Source organism: Spermophilus citellus (assembly GCF_964194105.1).
Source record: "Spermophilus citellus genome assembly, chromosome: 4".
Classification (NCBI taxonomy): Eukaryota; Metazoa; Chordata; class Mammalia; order Rodentia; family Sciuridae; genus Spermophilus; species Spermophilus citellus.
This window is the reverse complement of record NC_138185.1, coordinates 99634958-99656778: the sequence shown is the minus strand read 5'-3', so window position 1 is coordinate 99656778 and position 21821 is coordinate 99634958. Positions and strand designations below refer to the sequence as shown.

The window sequence follows — 21821 nt, the reverse complement described above, 5'->3', positions numbered from 1 at the left end:
CAAGGCCTTGTTTCAAAGTAAAAAAAATCAAAAAGGACTGGGAATGTGGCTCAGGGTAAAGTGCCCCTGGATTCCATCCCCAGCACAATCAATCAAGAAAGAAAGATATGTAGCTCTATTAATAAAGTGCTTGCCTTGCATGCACAAGGCCCTGAGTTCAATCCCCAGTACCACACACACACACAAAAAGAAAGAAAGATATGTAAGAGCTTTGATGTCCTGCTCTCTCCCTCACCTTCCTTTATCAGGCTGCACTTACCCGTGGGCTACCATGGCCGTGCTTCCTCTGTTGTGGTGTCTGGCACCCCAATCCGAAGGCCCATGGGACAGATGAGACCTGATAACTGTAAGTGACCCCCATCTCTAGACCCTGCCTGTGCCCAGCTCTCTGTTCTCACACAGTGGGTTCTGCAGCTTGGCACTCACAACAGCTCCTTTTATCCTGATGTTATTCCAGCCAAGCCTCCCGTGTATGGTGCCTGCAAACTCCTGGACATCGAGTTGGAAATGGTAAGCTGGGCTTTGCGGTGTGTTTGTTGTTTTGGGCAGTGCTGGGGATGGAACCCAAGGCCTTATGCATGCTAGGCAGCTACTCTTCCACTGCATTACACACCTACCCACCCCACCCCTGTGCTGTGTTGTTTTATTGACATAGGGATCTCCTATGGCAGGAAAGTGTTTGGTGGGATGGTTGCCCTGCATGATGAGCTGTCCACACACCTTCATCCACATGGGTAGCAGTTCTGCTGTTGGAAGTAGAGTCAATCTGGGTCATTCACAGATTCCATATTTCCAGATTTACCCACTTACTGAAATTTATTTGTAACCCCAAAATTGACACTCAAGACCTTTTGTGGCCACTCATGCCCATGAAAAGAACAGTGAAAAATTTTAGTCTCCTAGAGTGCAAGTTCCCTGCTGAGGTTGAACTTCCTGTTTCTGCTCTCATCCTATAAATGCGTTCTTTTCGTGGTCTATTTAGTGCCATGGTTTTCATATTTTCATGCTTTTTTGGGTAAATTTGTTATTTATAACAGCCCCCGCGTACAGTACCCAAGTGCTGACTTGTGTTCCTAAGTGCAGGAAGGCTGATGTGCCTTACAGAGGATGTGTGGGTCAGATAAGCCTTTTTCAGGCATGAGTTCTAGCGTGGAGGGCAGGGGGTTTGATGTTAATGAATCAACAATATATATCAAATAAGTGTCTTTAAACAGAAATACACATACACTAAGGCTTTATAGTTATGACCAATTCATAAAAATGTGATTAGAGGCTTATAGGAACCTAACTGTGTATGCCCCTTAGGAACATTGACTCAGTGATTGTTAGTTCAGTGTTCTGGTGACTTCATAGAACATAACTACCTTGAATTACAAGAATCCACCAGAGGGCTGGGGTTGTGGCTCAGAGGTAAAGCGCTTGCCTAGCATGTATGAGACCCTGGGCTTGATCCTCAGCACCACATAAAAATAAATAAAATAAAGGTATTATGTCTAATTACAACTAAAAAATAAAGAAAGAAATAAGAATCCACCAGAACAGCCCTATTGCATTTATGGTTAGATCTATACAAGCTCAAAACAGTGGTCATTTTGAGACTTCACTTTTTTTTTTTAACTTTTTGAGATAATTATTTGAGATCTTTAACATGCAGTTGTAAAAAGTAATACAGAGAGAGCCTGAATACCCTTCATGCATCTCCTCCTTGGTAACATTCTGCATGTCTGTGGTACCATATGCAACCAGGATATTGATGTGGGTACAGTTGGTTCCATCACCCCCTCATGCTGCAGGACTGTCCTTCTTAAGAGGGACACTGAACTCAGAGCAACCCTCAAGGTGAGCAATCAAAAGAGGAGCTGAACTGGAAGAAGGAGGGCAGAGGGGACATTGGCAGGGTCCTTACTGTCTCTTGGGTTGTTGGATGATAGATGGAGCTGGGCCCAAAGCAGGAAGTGTAGGCAGGCAGACTGAAGGGTTCTCTCACTGTCAGTACCCAGTGTTTTAGCGGTGTCTCAGGAAGCTCTAGCATCTTATCCTTGCAGATGTAAGGGAAGGAGCCAGGGGGCCACCCAGGCAGGCTGTGGCAGTGGGAATCCGGGTTTGGTTAGATGCAAGCTGGAGAACCAGTGGACTTCGCTAGAGCTCCTTGTAGCTGCCATCCTACCCTGAGATTTCTTCAGATTTGGATCTGAGGAGGGAAATGGATGGTCATCTACCAAATAGTCTCCCCATCAGTAAGGGTGTTCCCCACCAGCTCTCTGCCTTCCACAGCCTTTTTGAGGGAGTCTTTGGAGACTCCAGGAAGAAGACCCCCCTGCCCCAGTTAAGATGCCTGAGCCCAGGTTTAGGGCCAGATTTTCCTTCTGGGAGAATGAAATACTCATGGGCAGATGCTTCTCCTGTTTGGGTCTCTTTTGGTGTTGGGCAGAGAAAAGACAAAAAAGTTTGAATGTGGATAAATGGTTGGAGTAGGAGGCACAGATAGTCTGAACTTGAAAGTGGTGGAGTTCTCTGTGAGATAGTGCCTTTGGGTTATTTTTGTTTGTTTGTTTGTATGTTTGTTGTTTTTAATCCTGATGAAAAATTTTCAGTGTGTAAACACTGTCACAGAACAAATTAAACTGTGATTCTAGTTGACAAAAGTAGCTTATTTTATGTACTTTGGAAAGAGATTCTCCTGTTTTTCTCTTATAGATGTCTGGCTATTCTACAGGCTCACAGACATCATGTTGGTGCTGTTTTCTTCTGAGGCAGTCGGGTGACAGATTGGGCATGAGATGCGCCTATCAGACAGGTTGCACTGCATTGAAGGAGCAACCTTTTGATTTTTTGTGACATGAAGACAAATCCTAGTATTTTCATTTTTCACAAGCCACATATAGCTGTCAGATCTTAAAATGCAAAGCACAGGGCGAGAGGCAAGGATCAGAATGGCCTGGGATGTGCTGAGTAAAGGGAAGAAGCTGCTGCAGAACTCAGGGTGTGAGGAGGCAGGCACTGGCACATTGCCACTCATGCTTTCCCAAGGTGCAGTCCTTGACTTTGAGATAAAGTGAATTCATGCCAGGCCCCTGTGTCAGGCCTTGATCCCTGGCCATGGTTTGGAAATATTTGACCTTCACTCTCTAGGTGACAAGTGATCTGAGGTGGCAGGTCAGCTGTTCTAATTACCTTTCCCCATATCAGGCTTTCTTTGTAGGCCCTGGGAACAGATTCGGAGAGCCGATCCCCATTTCCAAGGCCCATGAGCACATTTTTGGAATGGTCCTCATGAATGACTGGAGTGGTAATTACTGGTGGCTGAGCTTACTGTGAGCGTTGTGTTCTGAAGGCAGCTGAGGAGGGGGTGGATTGGGACACTGTCCCAGAAGCTATAGGTTGTTTCCTGGGTCCGCTGTTGGTCACAGGCAACAGGTGGTACAATGACTGAGGTGTGGATTTGGGTATCAGACAGACTTCCTGGCTCTGAGAACTTGGGCCAGTCACTTAACCTCTCTGAACCCCAGCTGTCTCAAATGTCGAGAAGCAACCTAGCTGACATAACTAATATTTATTGAGTGCTTACGTGTTAGATCCTGGGCTCAACACCTGACGTGTTCTCTCCCACGGATCCCTATAGGCTATTAGTAGTATTGTGCTTCCCCCTTGGTGAACAGAGGCACAGAGGGATTGCAGTTAGTTGCTGAGCTAAGACATGAAGCTCACCAGCCTGGCCTCTGAACCTGAGCTCTCAACACTTTTGCCATATGTCGGAGGAAGATGGTGCCAGAGGTCCTACAAAGTACCTCCCCGCCTCTGCCTGTTCACGGGAGATATCCTGACCATCCATTGGCCATTCTTCTTTGCAGTAAACTGGCACCTTGACATTGAATGCTCTAGCCCCTTTGTCCTGGGGCAGCCTGCATGAGGCCAGAGCCCCCATGGGGAGGGCTGTGCTGAATGTCTTTGCTCCCTAGTCAAGGGAAGGAGGGAGTCCTGGGGCCAGTCCCAGTCAGCCTTGGTAAGCCTAGGCCTGCCCTTCTTCCTTTAGCTCGAGACATCCAGCAGTGGGAATATGTTCCTCTTGGACCGTTCCTCGGGAAGAGTTTTGGAACCACCATCTCTCCATGGGTGGTGCCTATGGATGCCCTCATGCCCTTTGTTGTGCCCAACCCAGTACAGGTAAGCACACCTACTGCAGGAGGCTCCCAATCCAGGGCTCAACTTTCTGGAAGCCTGCTGCCAGCTGAGCAGGCACACCAGGTGTAGAGACCATTGAGAGGGAAGCGTTGTGCCCACAGTGTGCCCACATTGTGTCCACAGTGGAGTTCCCTGACCATCCTGGTTGCGGTGACCTCCAGGCAGTCATTCCTCCAATCATTCTCCCTTGTGGCTTCCCTGCCCTCTGCACAGTTCTTAGGAAAAACAGAGAATTTTGTAATCTCCAGAATCCTCCCAGGCCAGAGGATCCCAGCTCCTACCACCTCATTGCACAACTTCCCAGGTTACCTTGAAATATGTCCTGTACCAATGGCGCCCCCTGGAGGCCAACTCATAGAATGTGGTTTGGAGTTGAGCTTTGATGGTGGGATCCCTGCAGCCTCCTGTCCTCAGCACCCCTATCCAGGCCTGGGTTTGTGGTCTCACCCCTCACTCCTTAATCTGCCCCACCTTCTTGCCAGTGCCTCACTAAAGTCACCTATGACCTTAGGGCCAGGACCTCTTTGCAGTTCCTTAGTCCCTTACACTTTTCTTTCTTTCTTTCTTTCTTTTTTTGAGTACTGGGGATTGAACTCAGGGACACTGGGCCACCGAGCCACATCCCGAGCCCTTTATTTTGTATTTTACTTAGAGACAGGGTCTCACTGAGTTTCTTAGCACCTTACTTTTGGTGAGACTGGCTTTAAACTACTTGCAGTTCTCCTGCCTCAGCCGCCTAAGCTGCTGGGATTACAGGCATGCGCTGCACCTGGCTTCAATCCCTTACTCTTCCTAGGCATTTTCTTACCCTTGACTTCTGGGGATGCATCCTATCCCCCTTTATCTCTGGATCCCTGCAATGTCTCATTCCAACTCTATCCTCTAGGGAGAACAGAGCTCCCAGTCCTTTGTCCTGCTCCCTCCACACCCTCCCTGGGGCCATCTCATCTACCTTCTCTCATACCCTCTGCTGTCATCTCAATGTTTGCACTTTTTTTTTTTTTTTTTGGTACTGGGGATCAAACCCAGGGTGTTTAGCCACTGAGCCCTTTTTTAAAAGTAATTTTATTTACTTATTTTTTTATGTGGTATTGAGGATCAAACCCAGTGCCTCACACATGATAGGCAAGCGCTTTACCACTGAGCCACAACCCCAGCCCCTCCCTAGCGCCCCCCCCCTTTTTTTGAGACAGGGTCTCATTAAGTTGCTTAGGGCCTTCCTAAATTGCTGAGGCTGGCCTTGAACTTGTGATCCTCCCTCCCTCAGCCTCCTGAGTTTCTGGGATTATAGGTGTGAGCCACCGCACTTGGCTTCAACATTTCCTCTCTTAAAAAACAAACTGGAGTCATTCCCTGAAAACCAGCTCCTCCTGAAGTTCCCGTGGGCTCTCACCATGCCCCTGCTCTCCTCAGCACTCCTGCCACAGCAACCCCACCCTACCATCATTTTCAGCTACCAGGACCTGGCTCTCCCTCCCTCTCAATGAGTCCTGTGGCCACTTCCTCTGTAGCCATGGTAGCCATGGTCAGTTGCTTTTCTGACCCACCAGGGACCACCTGGGCTACTACCTCCTGCTGCCTCCCCCCTCCAGCCTCATCCTTTGTCAAGCTGTCTTCAAGGGCACTGCCCTGTCCTGAGATGTCTGGGCTCTGCCTACCTTGGCCAGCCCTTCCCAGTAACTGTCACCACTCTTGTCCCTTCTGAACTATATTTATTTAACATTTTTCTCTAAAGCAGCTCCCAGTTCAAAACTTAAGTAATGTGTTGAGAAAAGGAAATTTATATCCCTACCAGCATCCCTAGCCACATCATTAATCATAAAAAGAAACACAGGGGCTGTGGCATGGCTCAATGGCAGAGGGCTTGCCTAGCATGTTCAAGGCCCAGGATTCAATCCCCAGCCCTGAAAAAAAGAAAAGAAACAAAAATAACCATTCAAATCACCAAACATGATCTCATGTCCCTCAAGGGATTCCTATGTCACACTTTGGGGAAGTACTGCTTTTGGCCAAAGCGCTGTCTTTCTGGCACAGCTGTCAAAGCTATCCCCACAGCTGGCTCCTGCACCAGGCAGGACTCTGCTTCTGCTGGCTGCCCCGACCCTCTGTCTTCCGGGAGGCTCACCTTGCCCTTTGCCTTGCCCTAGCCTTTCCTCACAGGCTTCTTTCCCCATCTCTGGCCTCCCACTGTCCCCTTTCTCCAGCCCTCCCTATCCTGGCTTTCTGGAGCATCTCTGGGTTAGACCTTATAACTTTACACCTACTGATGCCCATCCCTTGGCTTCTCTTCTTAAGAACCTGGCACATATGACAACCCTGACTCCTACTGTCCAGCTAAGGTCCCAGAACATGGTGTTAGGTCCCTAGGAAGGAACACTCCTGCCACATGGGGCCTCGGTGAGCTTTGTCCACCTGCCAGCAACCTCTTTCCTGTGCTTTGCCCTCCCAGGACCCCAGACCCTTGCCATATCTCTGCCATGACCAGCCCTACACATTTGACATCAACCTTTCTGTTGCCCTGAAAGGTATGTTGTGGGGTGGGTGGGTGTGCACGGGGCTCAGTGGGCATGTGTGCCCAAGTGCCATTGTCCTGATGGTTCCTGAGCTTTGGCAAGGTGGAAAGGGAGGTGTCTGCTTCAGCCCTGGAAGCATGTATGGTTTTGTAAGGGAAATAGGGAGGTAGGGGACATCCTTATGCTCAAAGGGAGCCCCAATGGGCCCACGTCACATTGACTGAGATCCCAACTACTTGGGCCAGAAATCATGGAGCTCAAATCCCATCCTTCCCTTGACTCCCTTCTGCAGTCTCCCATACAGGGTTCTGGTCCTGCTCACATACTACTACTGACCCTATCTTCCATCATGTACGGTAGATTTCATCCAGTGCCTTTTTGAAAGTCTGGCCTTGAAGGCCTGCGGGTGAGAGACCTCAGCCCGCTGGGGCCACGCAGTCTCTGAGCCACATCCTGAGCCAGCCCCGAGAGCCTTGCAGACAGGTCCCATGTCCTGTGCTGCTCCCTGGACTCCATAACAGATCAGCAGAATCTTATTGAAAATGAGTCAACTCTGTGTACCATGGTGGGGGGTCCAGGCTTGACCCTGCTCCTGCCCAACTTGAAGCTTAGGACCAGTTACCAAACCTGTCTTCCCTAGTTCGTCACACGAAGTGGGATAACAGTGGCATCAGCCTGTGGTGCAGTAGTGAGGGCTGTGTCAGTCAGTCCATGTGAGGGTCTGGACCGGCATCTGTGCTTAGGCAGAGGCAGGGTCTCTTTCCAGGCCCCACTCTGGCCAAGTCTCCATCTCCCTCAGTCTCTCCCTGGAGTTCTGTGATCTCACATTGGGCTCTGCTGTGTCTTTCCCACTGCTGGCCCCAGAGGGGGTTCCTAGCAGGAGACTCGGTGCCCTTCTCAAGAAGCAAGGAACAGGAGGCCCCTAGAGCAAAGCGCCTTGTGGCTGCCATGGCCCTCCAGGAACTTAGCTGGTCCTACTCTGTCATGTCACCAATTGGGAAACTGAGGCTTGGAGAGGAAAAGGAATTCACCCTGAGCCATTAGCAGGCTAATGGCAAGGCTAGGACTAAATTCAAGGATTGCAAACTAGGCTACACACATGCATGCTTGGGGTCCCTTTTAGTTTGGTTTTTTATTCTTAGTGTTTCTTTCTGCCTAGAGGTGAGCCCACCCAGGGAGAGTGTTGTTGGGGAAGGGACAAGGTGATCAAGAAACCAGTGACCAGAGATACAGTCCTGAATTTGCAGTTTTGATGTTCCAAGTTAGGATTTGGGTGGAGGGGTTCAGGAAGAGTGACTTGGGGACCCTGACCTTCCTTGGGGATGAAGAGCACACCTGCTACTTGCTGCCTTGGGGGGAAGCCAGAGGAGGGGAGAAGCCAGATTTTGAGAGAATGGAAGAGCTTTTTAATTATTAGTACTATTCAGAAATGGAACAGCAGTAGCCTGGTACCTAATAAATTTTGTAATAGGTGTTTACTAGATGTTGCCAGAATAATGAACTAACATTGTTAGAGGGCTTCAGCAAGGGATTGATAGCTCCACCTTTCCAAAAGAATACCAGGGGGATAGCAGGCTATCCTTGACCAAAAATCACAAATAAGTTTCAGTGGGCATATTATTTCCAGTTGACTTGTGACTTCCAAGCATATTGTGTTAAGAAGGATTCTGAGGCTATATCTAGACTACGAGGACACGTGTGCTGTGGTTTTGGGAGAATTGAAAGTGGTGGCTTGCACTAGACCATCTCTGTGGAAGTCTTCCAGCCCAGTACCCTGTGAGTTTATTGTTTCACAAACTCTTAAGTGAAATCATATTAGACAATGGGAAGCTTAAGCCACAGGTCAGTTTTAAAAAATTTCTTCCCTAATTAGTGGAATTAAAACTTCATCTTGGGGCTGGAGTTATAGCTCAGTGGTATATAGCATGTGTGAGGTACTATGTTTGATCCTCAGCACCATTAAGAAACAAATAAACAAACAAATAAATGAAATAAAGGTCCATCGACAATTTTTAAAATATTTTTTAAAAAAGACTTCATCTCAGAACAAACATCATCAAAATGGCGATATTACCAAAAGTTCTCTATAGATTTAATGCAATGCCAATCAAAATCCCAATGGCATTTCTTGTAGAAATAGATAAAGCAATCATGAAATTCATATGGAAAAATAAAAGACCCAGAATAGCAAAAGCAATTCTAAGCAGAAAGAGTGAATCAGGCGGTATAGCGATACCAGATTTCAAACTATATTACAGAGCAATAGTGACAAAAACAGCATGGTACTGGTACCAAAACAGGCGGGTGGACCAATGGTATAAAATAGAGGACACAGAGACTAACCCACAAAGTTACAACTATCTTATATTTGATAAAGGGGCTATAAGCATGCAATGGAGGAAGGATAGCATCTTCAACAAATGGTGTTGGGAAAACTGGAAATCCATATGCAACAAAATGAAACTGAATCCCTTTCTCTCGCCATGCACAAAAGTTAACTCAAAATGGATCAAGGAGCTTGATATCAAATCAGAAACTCTGCGTCTGATAGAAGATAAAGTTGGCTCCGATCTACAGATTGTGGGGTCGGGCTCCAAATTCCTTAATAGGACACCCATAGCACAAGAGTTAACAACTAGAATCAACAAATGGGACTTAATTAAACTTAAAAGTTTTTTTTCAGCAAAAGAAACAATAAGAGAGGTAAATAGGGAGCCTACATCCTGGGAACTAATTTTTACGCCTCACACTTCAGATAGAGCCCTAATATCCAGAGTATACAAAGAACTCAAAAAACTAGACAATAAGATAACAAATAACCCAATCAACAAATGGGCCAAGGACCTGAACAGACACTTCTCAGAGGAGGACATACAATCAATCAACAAGTACATGAAAAAATGCTCACCATCTCTAGCAGTCAGAGAAATGCAAATCAAAATCATCCTAAGATACCATTTCACTCCAGTAAGATTGGCAGCCACTATGAAGTCAAACAACAACAAGTGCTGGCGAGGATGTGGAGAAAAGGATACACTTGTACATTGCTGGTGGGACTGCAAATTGGTGCGGCCAATTTGGAAAGCAGTTTGGAGATTCCTGGGAAAGCTGGGAATGGAACCACCATTTGACCCTGCTATTGCCCTTCTCGGACTATTCCCTGAAGACCTTAAAAGAGCATGCTACAGGGACACTGCCACATCGATGTTCATAGCAGCACAATTCACAATAGCTAGACTGTGGAACCAACCCAGATGCCCTTCAATAGATGAATGGATAAAAAAAATGTGGCATCTATACACAATGGAGTACTATGCAGCAATAAAAAATGACAAAATCATAGAATTTTCAGGGAAATGGATGGCATTAGAGCAGATTATGCTTAGTGAAGCTAGCCAAACCCTAAAAAACAGATACCAAATGTCTTCTTTGATATAATGAGAGCAAGTATGAACAGAGCAGGGAGGAAGAGTAGGAAGAAAAGAGTAACATTAAACAGAGACTTGAGATGGGAGGGAAAGGGAGAGAAAAGGGAAATTGCATGGAAATGAAGGGAGACACTCATTGCTAAACAAAATTACATATAAGAGGTTGTGAGGGGAATGGGAAAATAAACAAAGAGAGAAATGAATTACAGTAGATGGGGTAGAGAGAGAAGATGGGAGGGGAGGGGAGGGGGGATAGTAGGGGATAGGAAAGATAGCAGAATACAACAATTACTAATAGGGCATTATGTAAAATTGTGGATGTGTAACTGACGTGATTCTGCAATCTGCATTTGGGGTAAAATTGGGAGTTCATAACCCATGTCAATCTAATGTATGAAATATAATATGTCAAGAGCTTTGTAATGTTGTGAACAACCAATAAAAAAAAATGTAAAAAAAAAAAAAAAGACTTCATCTATATTATTTCTCTTTCCAACAGGAGAAGGAATGAGCCAACCAGCTACCATATGCAAGTCCAACTTTAAGGTAAGCTTTGAAACTGTCAGATTGCTTCTTTGAAGGAAGGAAAAGAGGTAGATCTCTCTTCTTGGTAGGAACAAGAGAATAGCATCCATTCTGGGATATGATGGTAGGTCAGCTTGAGGCCCCAGAGCTTCCATGACCCTGTCCCCTTCTAGAAATGGCTATAAGGTCAAGTTACCTTGAACAGAGTCTTCCCAGATGTGGTCAGAGATTTTCATGGGGGCCTTAGGTCTTTTTAAGGAGCAAGGTCCTATTCCCCCTGTCCTGCCAGGGGCTGGATTGATGAGAGTGTCTTATTTTTTTTTGTAAGTGAACTTTTAATTGAAGCACAACACACATAGATACAAATACACAAACTGTACATGTGAAGCCCAAGGAATTCTCACAAATGAACCTTGCTGTATGACCAGCACCCAGGTAAAAAATAGGAAATCTGTAGCCCGCAGGAGTCCCCTGTGCTCCCTTCGGGTCATCACAGCCCCGGCAAGGGGTCAGCTCTCTCCAGCCTCCTGCTGCAACATGTGAATTGTGTCTCTGTCCCAGTGTTATGGAAATGGAATCTTTTCTGCCTGGCTTCTTGGTTTCAACATTTTATTTGTGAGCTTTGTCCATGTTGCCATGGGTAGAGACAGCTCGCTTTTCTTTCTGTGTAAGTGTCCCACTGAATCAACATTCCAGACAATTTAGCCATTCCACTCTTGATGGACATTTGGTGGTTCCCATTTTTTGCCCATTATACGATTACTATGAATGTTCTAGTACACATCTATTGGTGCATGTATGTGCACATTTCTTTTGGGTGTATCTTCACAAATAGAATTGCTGGGTCATAGAGTATGTATGTATACACTCAGCCTAGGAGCACTTTTTTTTTTTAAGAGAGAGAGAAAGAGGTAGAGAGAGAGAGAATTTTTAATATTTATTTTTTAGTTATCAGAGGGCACAACATCTTTGTATGTGGTGCTGAGGATCGAACCCAGGCCGCACGCATGCCAGGCGAGCACGCTACCGCTTGAGCCACATCCCCAGCCCAGGAGCACTTTTTTTAATATTTATTCTTTAGTTTTCAGTGGACACAACATCTTTATTTTATTTTCATGTGGTGCTGAGGATCGAACTCAGCGCCCCGCGCATGCCAGGCGAGTGCGCTACCGCTTGAGCCACATCCCCAGCTCCTAGGAGCCCTTTTGAATAGTTTTCCAGGGTGGTTTTCCAACATTTTAGCACTTTGGCTATTCCATATCCTGGCCAAAGCGAGGTGTCTTTGCCTTTTCCTCTTAGCGGTTCTGGGGTCATGGTTTCAGTTGTACTTCCCTATGACTAACGTAGCTGGGCATCTCTGGAAGTTGACCATTGGAAGATCCTCTGATCCTTTTTCCTTTAGAGTCCCTTCTAATTTAAGACTATCCTGGGCTTATTAGGCTACAAGAAGAAATGAAGGGGGTTCCTTGTGAGGGAGCTTCCAGGCAGGAATCTGCTTCTGAGGCTCACTCTGCCTGCCTATGTGGCTGTAGGAGTGTCACACCCTAAAGGCTGTAACCATGCAGAAGCACAGTTGTGCTGTGCCTCTAAGCATCTCAGGGGCCCATGACACCTTGGCCCCCTCTCCCTTGGTGCTCCTTTGCAGCCTGTTCTGACATCTGTTTGGGTCATTTGCCTCCAGGACTTGGCATTGGTTCCAAGGCCTGGGTGCACGAATATGAGGCCTATGCTCAGAGAAACTCTGTGCTGTGGGGAGGACTAAAGCCGCAGGGCAGGGCTCTAGGGCATTGAAGGAAGAGAGTGATTGTGTGCATTGGGCTCTGGGCCCGTGACAGACAGAGGGCTGAACTGGGAGGTGGGCTTGGAGAAGGTGGTGGGGGAGGGATGAGATCATACAGGATCAGAACCTGGGTCTAGTGCAGGAGATGGAGGAGCAGTGGGACTTGTCCTGGGTAGCTCCACAGGAGGACAGCATGTCATTTCTATAAGGAGCCTGGAGAAGTGGCTGGGGAGCCTGCAGGGCAGGACAGGGAAGGCTGTGGAGAGTAGGCATGCCCACATCTGCTCACCCTGCCAGTGTCCCTCTCCCTCAGCACATGTACTGGACCATGCTGCAGCAGCTCACTCACCACTCAGTCAACGGCTGCAACCTGCGGCCTGGGGACCTCTTGGCTTCTGGAACCATCAGTGGATCGGTGAGTCTCCGGCTGCATGGATGGCCATCCATAGAGAGCATCCCCATCTCCACACAGACCAAGAGCCTTCAGCTTGCCGTCGAGATAGGATTCAAGCCCAATGTGGGCAGACCTCACAACCCCATCTTTCTCCTACCTCCTCTTTCCCTGGCACAGAGGAAATTCTCTTCCACATTCAGACTGAAAAGAGACTGGCATGAACATGGGGCTCTGGCACTCTGTATCCAGAGGAAAGAGTCAAGAGATAGCCACGGTGTCTTTATTGTCACTGTCTCACTCTGCTCCTGCCCAGGAGGAGGTGGCCACACTGCTGCCCTTCTCGTCCTTCCCTGTGCCTCTTTGAGCCTGGTATAGGGTCAGGGAACCTTTAGAGATGAGGACCAAACCACAGGGTGATATGTGTGCCAGTCTCTCTCCTAACCATGCCACCTGGGAGGTCTCTTCCCGGTGGGAGGGTGTTGTGCTTTACAGTGTTCTGGTTCCTGAGCTTCGTCCTCCAGAGCTGGGAGGTGCATTGAAGGAGGTACCCAGCACATGGCCAGGGATTCACAGAGTCAGGTCCTGGACAAGTGAGGACCTTAGAGGGAAGGATGAACAGGTGGTATGTGGAGACTTCAGGATGTTTCTGCAATGGTCCCTCCAAGCTGAGGCAGGGTCACCATCATCAGATTCCCTGCCCTTGCCTGGGGCTCCCAGGTTTCAACAAGCACAGTCCACGCCAGAGCTCACATCCCACCAGTATAGAACTCCTGTGACCTGTTTTCCTCCTTCCCCTTAGGATCCAGAAAGCTTTGGCTCCATGCTGGAGCTGTCCTGGAAGGGAACGAAAGCCATAGAGCTGGGGAAGGGGCAGACCAGGACATTCCTGCTGGACGGGGATGAAGTCATCATAACAGGTAAGGGCTGCCAGGCTCAGCGGGCTTCGTCTCTCTCCTAGCCTGCGGGCACTGCTGTCACTGTGAGACGTACCCATCTGGCCACCATGCCATCTGTCCTCATTTGCTCTGACTCTGTCATTCCCAGGTTCTGAATCTGCAGGTTGGGTGCTTTGCTAACAGGGGCTTCAAGTGTGAATGTCCATCAGAAAGATCAGTTCTGCTTTGTCTCCATAGAGGCAGGTATCTTCCTATTCTGGCAGCAAATGCCTGGTGCAGAGCCCATGATCAGTGACGGGATTCAGGGAGGCTAGAGCTGCAGCTGTGACTGAGACATCTTAGCAATCTGTTCCCAGGTGGCTGGGTGCTGCATAACTCTTGGGAGGTGGGCATTTACCCTTCACATAGTATTAATAGTGAGGAAGGGTGCCTTAGTGCTTAGCAGCACGCTCATGAAAATCAAAAAGACTCTCAGGTCCCCACTAGCTATGTGACTTTCATCAAGTTATTTTACCTGAGACTCAGTTTTCCTCATCTTTAAGATGGAATTAATATCACAATGCTTAACCTCACAGCAGAGTTGCAGGAATTATGTAAACTGGTTTATTCCTCCAGTAGACATTGATCGAGCCCCATCCTGGGGTTCCAGTGCTGACGAAGACAAATGGATTGTCTGCTCTTCCGGGCTTTACCCCAGTGTCATACCTGCACCATCTTACAGATGACACCATGGAGTATAACAGGGCTGAACAACTTGCCCAAGGTCTTGTAGCCAGTTAATAATGAAATTTGTTTTCCCTTTCTGGCAGCCAATCTTCAGAACCCCAATATTTTTTTATCTTTGCAGGACTAGGGATTGAACCCAAGGCCTCATGCTTGGCAAGCATTCTACCACTGAGCTTCAGAACCCCAATTCTTGGGAGGTTTTTGTTTTCCTTTTTCTTCTTTGTTTTCCTTTCTCTTCTTTCTATATCCCCAGTCCTTTTTATTTTGCAACAAGGTATCACTAAGTTGCTGAGGCTGGCCTTGAACTTGTGATCCTCCTGCCTCAACTTCCTAACAACTGGGATTACAGGCCTGTGCCACTGCACCTGTGCAGAACCCATGCCTTCAGTATATCTGGAGCACATAACAAAGTGCATGTTACATAGTAAGCACTTAAAAATAGAGATGATCTTTGTCGAGGACTTCATTGTCATTGCCATGTTTTCCAGAAGCCAGTTCTAAGAAGGCCTGGCATATTCAGTGGGATCCCTCTGTAAAGAGTATGAATCAGAGTGTTATGCTCTGCCCTATAAAGCAGCCCTCAGGGATGAGGTGGTGCCATCCCCTGTGCTCATGCTCCATATCCTGCTCTCAGCCTGCTCTGTGACTAGAACCCTGGACCCATTTCATCAGCATAGCCTCCTGAGCATCTTTTTAAGGTGCCTTGCCCTCTTTGTGCAACTGACCTGCCCTAGACCACCATCCAATCATGGCTGGAATCCTAGCAGAGCTTTTGCACCAGCCCCCTGCAATCCACCCTGCTCCTGGGGCTTTAAAAATGAGTCTTCATGTTTGCTTTCCCTCTGTTACTCTTTTGCTCAAGATCTTCTCCTAGTTCCCCTTTGCCTGTTTTGTTGAGCTCATATCCTTTTCTCATCTGATTCTGTCCGATTTGCTCAGCCTCATTCTCATACATAACAGTGGCGATAGAACTGCTTTTCTCATTGCCTGTAAACCCCGGGCTTCACCCTGGCTCTGCCCAGTAATTGCCTTCCCTGGTCGCTCTGGTAGAATCAGTCTATCTTCTCTGCAAGCAATTCACCTACAGGGTGGAATTCTAGTCATTGTATATGCATCAGTTTCTGTGTTCCTAGAAGTTTTCTGTGACTGCAATAACAGATAACTATGAACTTCATGGCTTAACAACAGAAATTTATTCTCTTCCAGTACTTAAGGGCAAAAAGTCTGAAATCTGAACACTGACAGGCCTCACTGTTTCCAGGGGCTCTGAGGAGCCTCTGTCCTTGCCTCTTCTAGCTCCCAGGGCCACCAGCATGTGTTGACTGTGACAGCATCTCTCTAGTCTGCCTCCATCACCATAGCATCTTTCTTCTGTCTTCTATCTCCCTCTGCCTTGCTCATAACACACTTATGGTAGATTGAGATCTTACCCAGATACCTCATGTTAAGATCCTTAATCACATTTGCACAATCTTTTATCATGTAAGATAAGATTCACCGATTCCAGGAGTTGGGACCTAATGTCTTTGGGGGCCATAACTCAGCCTAGTACAGAGCACATGGAGGGCATGGTTTAGACTGAATGGCACCTGCACGTGAGTACTCAGCAAGGCTCTTGGTTAGTAGATTAAACAAAGTGGATTTGTCAGAAAAGATGCAGGCAGAGCTGAAGGCTGCAACAAATAGTGCCCAGGATTAATCAGTAAATACTCACTTTCTCCTACTATTTTCATAGCGTTTCTTATTCCAGTTTAACCATACAGTTGCCTCACAATTGGAATCAGCCATTTGCAGATCAGAAATATGCAGAAAAGGGCTGGAGTTTTAGCTCAGTAGTAGAGCGCTTGCCACGCATGCGTGAGGTGCTGAGTTCGATCCTCAGTACTACATAAAAATAAGTAAATAAAATAAAGATATTGTGTCCATCTACAACTAAAAAAATATTTTTAAATTATGCAGAAAAATAATTGCAATTGCCCTGAACATCTATGGACTTATTCCTTATAAGTTTCTAATGGCCCGCTGACTTCAGCGACACTTGCTACACTTGCCCCTGGAGTGCTTCCCATGCGGTCCCTTTTACACCTCCGTAGGGTAGGCACTCTAGCCATCCCCTTCTTTCAGCAAATCGGATAGAATCAGATGAGAAAAGGATATGAACTCAACAAAACATCTACGGACTTAGTTCTTAAACAATACAGTACAACCATGTACATAGCATTTGCATTGTATGAGTTATTATGTCTTCTAGATGATTTAAATGGAAGGTTGTGTAGGATATATGCAAATCCTACACAACTTTATATAAAGGACTTGAGCTTCTATAGATTTTTGGTATCAAAAGGGTAGCAAGGCTATTAGTTAGGTTTCATTACTGTTACCAAAATGCCTGAACAGAACAACCTAGAGGAGGAAAAGTTTATCAAGGGCTCACTGTTCTAGAGGTTCAGTCCATGGACAGCTGACTCCATTGCTCTGGGCCCAAGGTGAGAAGAACATGAAGGTGGAAGGGCATGGCAGAAGAAAGCTGCTCAGCTTATGGTGGCCAGGAAGCGAAAAGGGGAAGCAAGGGACAAAATACAATCCCAGAGACATGCCCTCAGTGGCCTCCTTCTTCCAGCCAGGCCCCACCTGCCTGTAGTTACCACCCAGTAATCCATTTAAATTATTAACCCATTATTAATCTCTCTAATAATCTAATCATTTCACCTCTGAACATTCCTACATTTTTCTAACATGAGCTTTGAGTATGACACCTGATAGCCAAACCATAACAGAAGGTCCTGGAAACAGTCCCCCTGCAGATACCAAGGATCAACTGTATTTATTGAGCATCTACAGGGGCCAGCCACATCATAGGTATGCCTACTTTCATTCTTTCAGCTTGTAATCAACAAGGCTCTTAGGCTGTGTCCACCTGTGGAAAGGGCAAGGCAGGACAGGTGGCCTGCTGCAAGGACTGTTCTGCTACCTCCTTCCATGGCCTCTCTGGGCACCTGACCCTGCACGGCGGCCTTCCTTCTTGAAAGCTGTACCCAGTGTTTTCATCTATTTCCAGTCTTTACTCCTGCTTCTCTGACTGGACCTGCTCAGTGCCTGTATGGCCACCTAATCATTTTCTTGCTTTATCATTGTGGATGACAATTACCCAAATCAGTTTCTAATGGCCCACTGACGTCAGTGACACATGCAGCATTTGCCCTTGGAGTGCTTCCCATGTGGTCCCTTTTACACCTCCATGGGGCAGGTACTCTCGCCATCCCCTTCTTTCAGATGCAGAAACCAAGGCCCAGACAGCTTTGCGCACTCAGGATCACAGATGGTCAATGGCAGGGCCAGGATTTGAACCCAGATGGTTGCTCCAGGCCCTGTGCTCTTAACCACCGCACACCTTGTCTCTCCAAAGGGTGCAGCATGATTCTCACTTCTGAGGGAGTCCAGAAAGCATAAAATGGGCAGCAGAACAGAAGATGAACTTAAACAACAAAAATCCAAGCATTTGGATGTAACTCATCTAATCCCCAGTCTTGCTCTCTTGCCCCATCTGGTGTTCAGTTTATGACTTGCAAGAACATGTTCTGGGGACATTAGCACTGCTTGGACTGTGTGATATATGCCTTTCTCACTGTCCTTCAGATCTTCAATATGTAGATAGTTATGGTCAGTTGTTTTTCTTTCTTGGTATCTGGAATTAAGTGGAAAACATATCCTAGCATCTCCTCTTTCTTTCCCTAAGAAATGCATATTCCACCCTGTCTGCCTCTGTGTCTCCATTTATTCAATTTCTCACCATCATTGCTATTTGCTATGCTTGGTATAGAACTGCTCAACAAGACTGGCCAGGAGTCCCAGGGTGTAGAAGCAGCAAATCTTCATCCAGGACCATGGACAGTGGCCTAGGCGACTGTAGGAGGTAGTCTTGTTCTCTTTTCTTGCTTTGGAGTCCCAAAGAATCAGACCATGGTTATGTTTTTTTCTCTGCCCTTCTCCTTCTCCAAAACCTGGCTCAACCAATGATGTCTAATTCCACACTTTGACCTTGACCGGCCTATTGGGGTGGGGGCCTCCTCCATCTATAGAATGGAGAGCTCTCTGCTAACTCCAGATACTTGTACACTTTCTTCTTTCTGCCCAGGTCATACACCTGTCCCACCTTCCCCTCCCCACCATTCTGGATCCTTCATGTCTTCCTAAGGCCCCACACAAGTCCCACCTTCTTTAGGATTTCTGTTCCTCTCTCTAGCATTGATGTAGACTTTTCCCTTTTATTTGTATTATACTTCCATAGATTGCTATGGAGTATAAGAGAAAAGGAAACAGCTAATGTATAGTCAAATCCCTATCTTGAACCAGAAGTCTATCTGCAAGCTATTTAGCTAAAAGAAGATCCATGATGAAGACAATTGCATACATAACAAGGATTTATCATGGTGGCATATTTCCTATGTGCTAGGCACTGTGCATATCACTTGATGTATTTAATTCCCATAGTACCATTGATCTCATTTATGTATGAGCCACTGGAGGTCCAGAGAGGTTAAGTAGCTGACCAGAATCACACAGCTAGCCGATGGCAGCCATGGAATGCAGTCCATCTCCCTTGGAATTCAAAGCCCACCACCTTTACCTCCCCAGGGATGCAAAACTTTCCCATTTCTACTCCCAGATCTTTCCCTTTGTTTTATTTAGTAGCATAAGGCAGGTGGACTCCCCTGAAGCTCTAGTGGCAAAGAAATCCCTAGTTTCAATCCTGGCTCTGCCACTAATTCACCTGGGGCTGGCCCTGTGTCTCTGGGCCTCAGCATTTCCCCCACTGTTTGTAGTGAGGGTCTGCACCCTGACACACTGGCAGATGGGGCATATTGGAAAGCTAGAAAACAGCTATTGCTGTGGATTCCCATTTCTGTTGCTAGATGGTGTGGGGAGCAGGGTCAGGATCCAGGAAGGGCCAGTGATGTGATGGGCTTAGCTTCCAGAGGAGATGGTGCACTTTGACCTCTCACTTCCAGAGTTGATGGAGCCCACCCCAGGGAAGCAGGAGAGCTGTCTTCCCCTTTGCTGGGACTAAGTTACATGATCTGGCTTGGGTGTGCACTTTCCCTGTCCTTGTCCCACTTGGGGCTCTGTCCCTTGCTGAATGCGCCTTTCCCTAGCTTTCCCTCTGGATTGGAGCACAGCAGATGGGGGACATGGAAGACTCTGAGGTTCCTTCTCAGTATGTGCAGAGGGTAGCTCCTTTCATTCTCAAAACAAGCATTCTCAACTGAGGGTACCTATGCTGTCCTGGGGACTTTGGCAACATCTGGAAACAATTTTGGTTGGCACAGAGGTGGACACTAGCATCCAGTGGGTAGAGATGAGGGATGCTACTAAATATTCTACAGAGCACAGGACAGACCCTCATCAGAAAGAAATGCCACTAGTTCCCAGATGGAGAAGCTCCCTGCTGTGCCAACTGGGAAGTGGGAGGATGACTGTCTGCCTAATGGTTTTTTGAAAAGTGATTGGCTGATTCACCATGTACCTTCATCTTGGAAGCAATCAAGGTCTTAGAGGAAGCAGCAGTGCCAGTGTAACTCCTGGTCCAACAAGGAACAATGCTGATTTCTTGATGGTGGCATGGAGGAGGGGGACATCCCATCTGTGTTTGCAGCATGCCAGAAAGAAGGCTCTTTGATATTGTTTAATGAATTCTGACAAGAGTCAGTTTTGCTTTAATTGGCTTTTTTTTTAACCCATTGAGCTGCATCCCCAGCCCTTTTTGATTTTTATTTTGAAACAGGATCTCACTAAGTTGCTAAGGGCTTCACTAAATTGCTGAGGCTGGTCTTGAACTTGTCATCCTCCTGTCTCAGCCTCCCCAAGATGCTGGGATTATAGGATTGTGCCACATCACCTAGTTAATGGACCTTTTTAAAATTTCCCCAGTGATATGGAAATTTGTGAAGTTTGAGATCCAAAAGTGACATAAAAATAGAATAGGCAAGGTTGTTGCTCTCTACAAAGGGTGTCCCTGAGTATTAAGTGTCAGTGTACAGGTCATGGGATGCCCTGGGCCACAAGTGGCTGGCACAAATGTGCTGAATCTTGAGAGGGCAAGGGGCTAGGCTGGGATGGGCCTCAGGACCAAAACCCCTCGGGGAAGCCTCTGCAGGCTGGGTAAGCAACCTCAGAGCTGGCAGGTGGTGCTGAGGACACCCTGAAGGCCTTTTCTCTGGGGCTCTCTCCAGCTTCTGGGGAGGGTTATTGATCTGTGAAGACTTGTGTTGGTTACTCTGATGGTCCTCTCCTGAATGGGCCTAGCTGTGCTGACCGGCCCTGCAGCTGCCTGGGTGTTGGCTGGGTGAGGCCAGGGGCTCCATCTCTGATCCTGTCCTCATCTGTTATAGGACACTGCCAGGGGAACAGTCACCGCATCGGCTTTGGCCAGTGTACTGGAAAAGTGCTGCCTGCTCTCTCGCCTGCATGAGGCGCTCTGCCATCCTGGAAGCAAAGGCCCCCCCACCCCTCCAGGCCTCGGTGACAGGCTTCCCTCTGTGGCGCAGGTCTGTTCTTCATTCAGGAATGAATAAAGCCGCAGTGTTTTGTCCCCATGCTCCGAGGCCTGCACTGCAGTAGGCCCAATGGCATCCGTCATATTCCTGATTTGATCCAGTGGGCCAGGGTGCGTGCTGTTCCTAGGAGGTGTCCATTCATTGACTCTTTTTCACGAGTGAGGTCTTGGTAGAGTTTTCTCATCAGAGATCCCAGGACTCCCAGTATTTCCTGAATTGGTCAGGGTTCTCCAGAAAAACAGAACTGACAAGATGCACGTGTGTGAATGTGTGTGTGTGTGTGTGTGGAGAGAGAGAGAGAGAGAGAGAGAGAGAGAGAGAGAGAGAGAGATTGATTTACTTCAACGAATTGGCTCATGTGATTCTAGAGGCTGGCAAGTCCAAAGTCTGCAGGGTGGATTGACTGGCAAAATCCCCTGTTCCCCTGGGGCACCAGTAATTTTTCCCTTAAGGCCTTCTTCCTTCATGGAGGGTCCTCTGTTTTGCTCAGTCTGCTCATGTAAATGTTAACCTCATCTAAAAACCACTTTCACAGAAACATGTAGAATAATGTTTGACCACATTTCTGGTACTGTGGCCTGACTAAGTTGATACGTAAAGTTGCACATCACAGCACTCCTAGGTGTCCAGTATCTGTTGAGGCTGACTGATCTAGGCACAGAAAGGGCACAGACTTGGTTCCAGAACCTGTGGCTGTCATCATGTGATAAACCCTGGGAAGGATCCCCAGTCCTTGGTGCACCTCTGAACTGTGATGGGAGAGGAAGGAACCATGGGGTAGCTTTCCTCCTTTTGAGCCCACCAGAGCCAGGAGAGAGCCTTG

General features: G+C 47.2%; 1 protein-coding gene across 1 annotated transcript in view; it reads left to right on the top strand.

Annotated features, from left to right (window-relative positions):
• The window catches only part of FAH (fumarylacetoacetate hydrolase), a 43070-nt gene extending 22004 nt beyond the window's left edge, over positions 1-21066 (top strand). The window contains exons 6-14 of the mRNA XM_081292408.1: positions 249-346; positions 458-510; positions 3190-3289; positions 4034-4164; positions 6632-6707; positions 10623-10669; positions 12742-12843; positions 13622-13739; positions 20834-21066. Coding sequence (XP_081148534.1) covers positions 249-346; positions 458-510; positions 3190-3289; positions 4034-4164; positions 6632-6707; positions 10623-10669; positions 12742-12843; positions 13622-13739; positions 20834-20913 — 805 coding nt within the window. The 3' untranslated portion in view covers positions 20914-21066. The remainder of the gene's footprint in view (positions 1-248; positions 347-457; positions 511-3189; positions 3290-4033; positions 4165-6631; positions 6708-10622; positions 10670-12741; positions 12844-13621; positions 13740-20833) is intronic.
• Positions 21067-21821: the final 755 nt, after the last annotated feature.